The following is a 10,394-nucleotide window of genomic DNA, read 5'->3' as shown; positions in this document are numbered from 1 at the left end:
AATGTAAAAGCTGAGAACGCACCATCGAGTGCAAAAGGAAAAAGAAAAGAAAACAGGGAGAAGCTCAAAAGTCGTTCCTAAGGGAATGCAGAGCTTACAGCGAAAAATAAACGCTGATTCCGCCGAAATTAAAAGGCGAAGAAGCTCCTAAGGTAGGCTTACAGCGAAAAATAAACGCTGATTCCACCGAAAGTAAAAGGCGAAGAAGCTCCTAAGGGAGGCTTACAGCGAAAAGTCAGCGCTGATACACCGAAAAGTAAACGGTGAAGCCGAAAAATAAACAACAAAAAGATTTGAGTCATTCCCAAGAGAATGAAGGCTATGATTATGGTTTAGAATATACATTCGGATATTCATTTGCACGATACATTACATCATGACATTTGCATTCATAAACATTCATTTAGACATATATAGGATTATTATCATCATACCATACAGAAAAGGCAGATGCTTCGGCTATGAGGAAAAAACTTCGGAGAAAAAGGAAATTTTCATGCTTCGTTGTTTACGAAAAGAAGGGAAGGTGTTTTTCGCCTTCGGCTCAAAAGTGAAATTTCGTCCACAGCAAAGCAGATCGTACACGGATAAAGGGGAAAAGATATATTACAAGGTATGCACAAATTTACATAAGTTTTTCTACAATTATATTACAAAGATTTCTCCAGAATTTTTTGCAGAAAAGTCTTTTGCAGCAACTGTTAAGCTTCAGCCCGTCATTCTTCAGCTTCATCATCCTGTACATATTAAAACAGAATGAGAAAGGTGCAGAATTCAAGGAGAAGGTAAAAGTAACAAGTATAAGTTTCTCACCGGCTTAAGGTGGCTCCGAGCTTCGTCACCAGCCATTTTTCGCCCGCCGTTTATCCAAATCTGGGTCATAAATCTGTTTCCTATGCTTCGGGCTAGGCTTGGGATGTCAACCAAATCTGCCGGTGACAAGTTGAAGTTTGGCCTATTTACAATTTTTCCGTGCGTGCAGACAGCCTTCAGGAAAGCGGTAGTTGTGCCTCGAGAAGCTAGCAGGGCACAGAAATCAGCATGCCGAGCAATAACTTCGTCAAGTGCATCAACTTCGCCCTCAATGTATTCCAAGGTGCTTGGCAGATTTTCAACTGAAGGTGTAAACTTATCAGAGCTGGCTCCAATTGAGTGAAACACATCCTTCAGCCGCTGCACACATCGACTCCCGAAATCTAAGCATTTCTCCTGAAGCTCCTTCAATGATTTTTGCAAATTTGAATTCTTCTCGATTTCGGTCTTGAGATTTGTTTCGAGATTCTTCTTTTCCTGCTCAGACTTTTCTGATTTTATAAGTAATTCATTGTTTAATTTGTTATTTTCGACTTAGGCTTCAGCCAGTGAACCTTCCATAGAATGAATGACGAAGTCTTTCTTTTCCAAGGCAGCTTCGTGATCTTTAACTTTGATTTCAAGGTCTTGAATGACGGAGTCTTTTTCCTTCAGAGCAGCTTCATAATTTCTGACTTTGTTTTCTAGATCTTTGATGGTAGCTTCGTTTTTCTCATCTTCAAGATCTTGTTGCATTCTCAGCACTTTACTTAGAAGTATACTCTGCCAAAACAACCTTCGTCAGAAAACAACTTAATTCAAAAAAAATAAAAATAATAAAAATAATAAAGAAAATAAAAAATTAATAATAAAAAATTGAGAGTTTTTTACCTTGAAATTAGCATAGAGCAAGCTACCGGCGATATGCTGTCGCTGGTACCTGCAGAGGTCCGCTTCTATCTTCGGCAGGCCAACGCTTTTGGAGAAGGTCCTAACAACCTTGGCCTCGGTTCGATTCCGAAGGCATCTTAGCTTCCCTTCATTGACCCACCAAATAGCAGAGACCCTGGTTTGTATCCGCATGATATAGCATATTTCTTTAGCTCTTCTTTTTCAGCGTCTGTTAACTCTTGTCCAAGTATATCTTGAAAATTAAAATTTCCTTCTTCCAAAATGTCTTCAATCTGCTTTTTTCCTTTTTCAGTTGCCGTGTTCACCGCAACCACAACAGCTTCTTCTCCAGGTTAGAATCTTCGGTGGTCCCGGTTTCGGCTCCGGTGGCTTCGGGATCCGGCGGTTTCGGCTCCAGTGGTTTCGGCTCCGGTGGTTTCGGCAATGACAATTTTTGACGCTGATATCGGTGGCGGTGTCTGATGAATGACATCTGCCACTTGGATAATTCTTCGTTTTTTCGGCTTTGCGGGACTTTCTGCTGCCGAAGCTTCTTTGTCCTTCTGAAAAAACTTCGTCAGTTCTGGCGCCAGCGGACTTAGCTTGACAGGCAAAGGTTCAGTCATTACCTTCAGAATCTCTTCCACTTCGGCAGCAGAAGGTGTTGCAGGAGCTTCCTCCTCTCGGGCCGATGTCTTTGGTTTTGAAGATGCAGGTTTTGGAGATGCAGCTTTTCTTTTCCTTGGAGCAGCTACCTTCGGCTCAGGGCTCAGTTTTTCAGAAATTTCTTTTTCCTTTTTAGCCAATTTGGTGCTTTCTTTGTCCAGGGCGCTGGCAATCCTCTTTCTCTTTGGGCCTTCGGCATCTCCGCCCAGTTGCTCATAATCAGGGTAATCAAAATTCAAGGCATCTAGCACACGATTCAATCTTCGCTTCGGACGAGTGCCGAAGGCTGCAGTCATCAACTGATATTCTTTCTTAGAATAATTTCTGAGGATATCGTTGCACATAATCTCGATTGTGTCCAACCATTCCTAGCAGGGTTATTTAAAGTGTTTCTTAAACTTGTAGTAATAAGGCAATCGAACAAGTTATCCCTTTTTCTTTTCTCCCTCCAGCTTCGGCATCTCCCACTCCCTCATTGTTGGGAACACTTTAAAAGCCAGAAATTCCTGCACCAAGTCTCTAGTGCCAATATGATCTGAAATCACTCTGAATTCAGCCAAAGCAATCTGGCTCGGGCTCCCCTTATCATGTTGCATCGGGGCCTCGTCTCTCCGAAGGTTAGCTCTAGCGGACTCTGGACCAATTTATCTTCATCTTTGTCAACTTTAACATAAAATCATTCAGACTTCCATCCGGCCGGCCATTTGCTTCGGTAGCTTATCACTGGAAACTTCGTAGTCTTGCGATAAGCAAAGTTGTAGCAACCAAAATTCTCATGTAGACCATCTCCTCTGGCTTTAGTATGGTAATGTAATTCATGAACTCGGCAGAAACCCTCACCGAACGGTTCCACTCCCTGGCTACGAAGGGCCCAAATATAAACGCTTAATCTAACGATAGCATTAGGGGTCAGCTGATGAAGGTAAACCGCAAACTTCTTCAAAACATCAGCAATCATCCCATTCAAAGGAAATCTTAATCCTGCTTTAAAGAAGCTTTTGAACACTACAACCTCATTCTTTTCCGGCTTCGGAATAGTTTCCTCTCCGCCAAAACGAACCAGCTCCTTTTTTGCTTCACTGAAATAGCCCAGCTTCACCATTTTTGGAAGATCAGCTTCAGAGATGGTAGACTTTCCAAAGTCCAAATGACTAGATTTACTTGGCATCCTGCAGCTGTACCCATCTTCGGAACCAACTTCTTCAACATCAGCTTGTGTTGCTTTGGCAGCAGGTGTGTCCTTTGATGAAACCAGCCCAGAGCGCCTCATTGCTTCAGAAATCGGAACAGTTTCAGTGGCTTCGGTCTCATCTCCATCACGCTCAATCCTAGCAGTGGAGCGTACTCTGGCCATTTGATTTTAAATTTTCTTGAAAATTCCTTGGAAATTAATAACCTTTTTTCCAAAGCTCTTCTTGTGACGAAGCAGAATCTAAACTGGAGCTTCGTTTGAATGCAAAAGTCAAGCTTCGGCTATGGTTAAATTTTTGGCAGCAAAACAGTGCAATAGCAATGAATGTTGTGGTAACTTCACACCTACCTGTCTGTTTATATAGAGCTGCAGGTAAGCAGGTGAATCGTCAAGATTTTTACACCGGGCAAACAATCGCTCGCACCCACTGAAAGGTGGGCCGCAAAAACCAAGAAAATGAACCTGCATGGTGGGACCGCTCCGCGCTCGGAAACTGTATCGTTTCTCGGCAACGAGCTTAGGGACGGTGTTTTTCGGACCTTCGGCTTCCCGAAGCCTAAGAGACTTTTTTCACGGATCAAGCTCGTTACGAAAAACGATCTGGCACCGCGAAGGGGCTACTGTTGGGACCATGCTTCGTCGCCGAAGGTCCTGCAGGAAAAAACGGCTTCGGCAAAAACTGCTTATACGTGATGCCGAAGCTACCACTCATGAAGCTTCAGTGTTATAGCGTATCCGAAGATGAAGGATCGAACCGACTTAAAGATAGAATGACCTTTTAGCCCATGAGGGTCTGAGTCATTGTTGTAAACTTTTATAAGGGGAATGATTGTAATTCCTTACAGGTTGTGTCCTGTGCCTATAAATAGTGAACAGTATTCCTCTACTGTTCACGCTATCCTGTAATTGCAAACGCATTGCTCTGGAATTATTGTTTCCTGTCAAGGCTAAGGTATAAATATGCCTAAACATTATGTTTTGGTATTTAAATTCATATAATAAAATATGTGAATAATGTTATCTATCTATGGCATATCTCTCTCTAATACTCCATGTTTTATATTTTATTTCATATTTTTTATAAGTCTGATCACGAAGGTATGACCTTCGTGATATTTTGTTCATGGTCTTCGTCCGAAGTTCATTAAACCCTTGGGGAGATAATGCTTCAACGGACAAAGGACATTAATATTTAACATTTTATGTTGCCTTGTTCTTTATTCAAAGCATTTGAGAACAAGTTCACAACAGTAACTATAGGAGAATAATGTTTATGAAATGTAGTAGCCCTAAAACAGTATGGAACGGGGAGCAAAAGGGGCTCAAAACCTAGCTGTCAGATTCTGTTGTTCTGAAATTTGTTCAGTAAGTTGAAGTGCAGTTTCAGCATTATTCACCAAATTTTACAGCTCTGTTGTGACTGATCCCTAATGTTATGGCCTGCACTCTCTACAGAAAACTGTTAGAGAGTAGTGTGATGAGTAATTTTCATTAAGGTGAATCCCCCTGATCGTTTCTAGAAATGGGAGAAAATGGTGTCCAAAAACATGTTGTCAAACTCCAAATTTCAGACTTAGTTCAGTTCACTGAAACTGAATTTTAGTGAGTTTTGCTCAACTTTGGAGATTTCTTATCACTAATCCATGGAGTTATGGGTTGTAGTCTCTATAGAAAACTTAAATAACATATAATGATGAGCAAGTTTGTTGAAGTGTGTATGGCCTGATGCTGCATGAAAAGTGGAGTAAAATGTGCTTGAACTTTCACTGTCAGGCGTGTGATGTGCAGTTTCAGATTCAGTCAGCTGAAGCCGAGCTGCAGTATTTTCACCTAACTTTGGAGCACTATATCTCTTAATTTGCTAGCTTTCGACCTTAGGATGTTGCAGCGAGTTTATAGAGCTATATTTTGTCAACAAGTTTTATTGACGGAGGTCGACTTGCTATAGCATGGGTTTGGAGAAAACCTTGTTTTAAATCGGTCCGTCAAGCAGATGTGCACTGAACCTTGTTTAGATGGCTGAAACTTGCTTTGGTTTTTGGGGAGAAGAAAATATCCCACGTCTCTGTTGTGTCTCACTAGTGCCAGTTTGAGCTGCAGTATTCAATAGAGGTCTAAATAGGTGGTAAATGAAAAGGTACAAAAATGGAAGACGGAAGAAAGATCATGTTTTTTTTTCCTCCCACGTTCAGTCCTCCTTATCTACCATACGCTGCAATCTCTTAGCATCTTCTATCCTTGCGTGCACGCGTCAGTCTCTAGTGATCTTCGACGCCACCTCCTACTTCCTAGCCAAAGCACGATCACTCCTTTGGAAACCTCCAGTCCTCACGCTAGCTCTCTGGAAGTCCAAAACGCTCGGCTCTCAATACTCCTTCCTCCGCGTCATCTCCCTCTCCTCCTCCCCAACGCTAGAGCAGCACCTGCCAAACACCCGGTAAAGTCTAGACATCGATCGAGCCCTTCTCTTGCTATGCGCTTGGTCTCCTCAGTGCTTGCCTTGCCACTCGCACGCCTAGCTCCTTCCATCAGGCAAGCTCGGTGGCTAGTTCCTCCATCAGCTCAGCACTGCCCTCTGGTGCTCGCGATCAACTCCTTCACGCCGTGGCGGCTCCCTGGGCGTCGTTCCCCAGCCACCTCGCCGGTGTTCTCACCTTGGCTGCCCTCGTCGAGTCCTTTGCCGATGTTTTCAATCAGCCACGCCGACCTCCACTCCAGCTTAGACCGGTGGCGGACGCGTACTTTCCTGTCCTCGTGTTCGAATCGACGTCACTCAGTGTCCCATGCCGTCGTGCCATCTCAGTCGTCCCCAGTTCTTCCTCGCCCGTACCGTGTGTTGCAACAAGCTCTTCGTCGATCCAGGTGCTCGCCTCCTCGCCATCGCTTTACGGATTCGGCGTCGTGAGTTTCACCTCGCCGTTACAATGTCTTGATCTTTTGTAACTTCGGCAAATCGTTGTCTGCGTTGTCATATGGTGCTCCCTACTCCCTACCTAGTGGTGAGCTGTCGTCGATCCTGATCTTTATTTTACTGTTTCAAATCAATTTAGCACGTTTGCCATAGTCATGTATGTCGATATGGTGCTCGCCGTGTTTGTGGCTGGCTAGGGATTAGGATGGTGTGGCAGAACCGCCTGAATTATTCCAGCTTAAGTGCACAAGTCTCGCCTTAGAGGTAACAACACACTTAAATCGGAATAATCCGTCAGTCACTCGGATCTAGTCCGAAAAAGCCACTTATCCAGGATCGAATACCACTAGCTCACTTAAAGATGAGGCACAGAGAAATACAATAAAGCATAATACCACAAATTTAAGAAGTATTAATAGTAATTACATTATTGGAGTTTCAAAAGCAGTAACAATAGTTTTTATTGCAGCGGAAATAACTAACGAAGAAAACCGAGTATCATGGCGAAGTCTTGCCACGCTACTCCTTCTGGTCCTCTCCTGCGGAAGCAGTAACCCATTCGACCGTCTATCCCGGTGGCAGGGATGGAGGCCAAGTCACATCATCAACCAAATCATCCAAAGAGGTACCTACAAAAATTATGCCTAAAGCATGGCTGAGTATACTAATACTCAGCTAGACTTATCCGGTGTGAGGAGTCTACTCCTCTACCTCTAGACATGCAGCTATTTGGCTGAGGGGTTTGCTTTGCCAAAAGCACTAGCTGAGTCTAAAATCAGGTTTTCGCTTTTCAAGTTTTAGTATGATCCTTTTTAAACTAGATGTGTACCTAGCTATTCATACATGGTATCAAACATTTTTAACAATCAACATCTTTTGCCAGTCAGCTCATTTCCACTTATTACTCAATGCAGTACAATGGATCAAGTAGTCTCATTAGCTACGAGAAGCAGACGATTCGAATCGAGTTTTTAAACCTTGCAAGGTAAACCTAAACACACGACATGTCAGGGCACTCCGTCCCCACACACGTCAACCGTCCCCATCGATCCCCCGTTCGCGGCCAGGGCTCACCGCCTTGGCATACAATGCTCCACTGACACCGGCCGCCGCCGTGCAGTGGCCGCACTTGTACCCACCATATCTAGAATGGGAGACCCAGTCTCGGGACAAGTGAGGGGAAAAGTCCGCGCCCGGCCTCGCTCAGGTACTAAGTTTACCGGTTACCATATTTCCCGACATGTGTTTAGTACGTTCAAACGCTTGACACAAGTATCCGCACATTAATCCTTATTCCAATTTCATCTCATAGACCACGCATCCCCATGGATCCGTGTCCACAGACCATCATCATTCAGTTATCAAAATGGGTACAACCAATTTCTGACCTCGCGCGAGTGCTAGAAAAATCACTCGACTTCTATCGAGATCCTGATTTAGCATAGCAGCTACTCGACCTAGCATACTAGTATTCATCTCAAAAGGAATCCAGAGTTCATGCAACTAGGGTTTCAGGCAACTCCTACACTTAAGTGCATGGTACAAGCCTACAAACATTAAGTGTAATAAAATAGCATATATAAACAGTTATGCATAAAACTAGGGTTTGCCTTTAATTTAACACTTAGGTAGTGTTTGTTGGGGCAGGTGCTTGCTTGGCGAGCATCCGCTGGTTAAGTCCATCATTCTTCAGGTCATCCATCAGCTGCATCTTGTGGTTGACACCACATCACTTGCACGATCATCATCTCTCGGTCCTAAATGAGATGTAGGATGCATATGTACGAATATAATGAAAATAGCACAAGATATTCAAATACACGGTAGCGAACTAAACACTAATTAGTAAGACACTACAACGACTATACGCAAGCACTAGCTAGTCATACGTTATCGGCGTTCATCATTAACACCATTAAAAAGACGACAACATTTTAGATACTTACGCAACACAAATACAACATCACAATCAACTAGAGAAAGAAACATATAAAACAGAACACACATGTTATCTCAAACTTAGCCATGGCAAGTCTACATTTATTAAGAGCTAACCAAACATTTTTAGCAAAAAGGGTGAGCTAACAATCAAATAAGCACTAGCAGATTTCTGGACAGCAACACAACAGTCACTTGTTTTAATCATAACGCTTCAAATATTAATCCAAAAATAGCAAACTAGGACTTTATGGAAAGCTTAAAAAGCGCTTTACAACTTTGATATTTTTACCTCAGCATGATTAGGCTCTTAGCAAGGTAGATTTGTGTAAACACAGCAGCTCTGTCCAGATTTGACAGATTCAGACTTGCGATTTCAAAAATTTATAACTAAAGATTCAGACATCCAAACAAAGTGATTCTAGACTTTTTGGAAAGCTAATTAAATGTTCTACAAATTATTTATAAACATCCCTGGCTGGTTTAATATGTATCAAGGGTAAAATATACTATGAAGGCTTTGCTGTCCAAAACTGCGCAGATTCAGTCTTCACACTTTAAACATTCATAACTTAATCTTCAGATCACCAAAAAGAGTGATCCAAGACTTTTTGAAAAGCTTGGTAAAAGAACTACATAACTTTTATAATCACCAAGAAGTGATTCCCGCTTTAATCAAATCAAACATTATAGTTTTCGAAATCTGTTCTTACAGTGGACAGAACACAGCAACCAGTTTGTAAAATTCGTAAATCCTAAACTGTCAGTCCTATGGTTGTGAAAATTTAACACAAGCAAGATAAGAAAAGCATCTACAAATTTCTTATAACGACCATGAACAGATTATAACATTAACTTAAGCAAACAATTCAGTTTCTGAAATCTGTATAGAAAGTGGACAGATCCAGTTACTGAATTTGTGAAAAGCATAACTCCTAAACGATTAGACTTATGGCTGTAAAAATTTAACACAAGTAGGATAATAAGGTTATCTACAACTTTTGTATATGACTTTTCTACAGAAAACATGATTTAGTTCACTAAATAAACAGCACGACGAAAACAGTGCGTGCAGCCCAAAACAACAACTAATAAAATTCAGCTCCTAATTACTTCAAAAATTGCCGCGTTCTAGAGACTTGAACCATTCTAACACTTTACCATGTGTTGGAGTTAAAACAATCAAATTATGACCAACAAGTAGACTTACTAATTTTATACAAGTTATTTCGTGCGCTAGAATTACCATACACAATTATCAACATATTCACCACAATAATCAAACCCGGTATAGATGTGTATATCGATTGCGCCCTTCACACACTAATTTGGATTTTCACTTAGACATCACATGAACACTACAATTTTTACCCGCGATCATAACCATACACATTTAGACTACAACAAACAATTTATTGCGATTATGTGCTTAACCCAAGCTATCTAACAATTCGACTAACTAGAGTGACGATCTAGCCGCTAAATAACATACACGTCGGCTTATCTATTATTATCGCTATCTGAGACACAACATATACTACAACATTTTTATAAACACACAGATTCACAAGTATATTTGCACATCGACCAATTTATACGAATCGTAAACCACTAATCTCCACATCGCAATCACCACGCATTTACTTCCCAAATCATGAACACATAACGCGTATTGACCCGACTCAAGATATAGAGGAAGCGATGACTACTTTGACATGTCACCTCCTCTCTATATAAGCCAAAACAATTTTTACTATCGACTAAGAGTTCTAAGTATTAAACACATTATTACTTTCCACGCGCAAATAAACATCAACTTAACACCAGTGACACCGATTGATTTTTACTAATCTCGTCATGTGCATAACCTTGTCTTGCATGCAACCATATGGTGGCGTGCACTCGAGACACTTCGATCAACGTGGCGCGACCACTAATATGAACTCCGACACTCACGTCTTAATAACACATCCTCCACACAAACTAGCATTTTCTAAACTACTC

At 41.7% G+C, this 10,394-nt stretch overlaps 1 protein-coding gene across 1 annotated transcript; it reads left to right on the top strand.

Annotated features, from left to right (window-relative positions):
- Positions 1 to 5,950: 5,950 nt before the first annotated feature.
- On the top strand, positions 5,951 to 6,604 carry LOC100275276 (uncharacterized). The gene has a single exon (NM_001328120.2). It carries the CDS (start codon positions 6,015 to 6,017, stop codon positions 6,444 to 6,446), a length of 432 nt encoding a protein of 143 aa, NP_001315049.2. The 5' UTR covers positions 5,951 to 6,014; the 3' UTR covers positions 6,447 to 6,604.
- The last annotated feature ends 3,790 nt before the right edge of the window (positions 6,605 to 10,394 follow it).

This window comes from Zea mays, chromosome 1 (assembly GCF_902167145.1).
Source record: "Zea mays cultivar B73 chromosome 1, Zm-B73-REFERENCE-NAM-5.0, whole genome shotgun sequence".
NCBI lineage: Eukaryota > Viridiplantae > Streptophyta > Magnoliopsida > Poales > Poaceae > Zea > Zea mays.
Note: the sequence above shows the minus strand (reverse complement) of the source record. Positions and strands in the feature narration are given on the sequence as shown.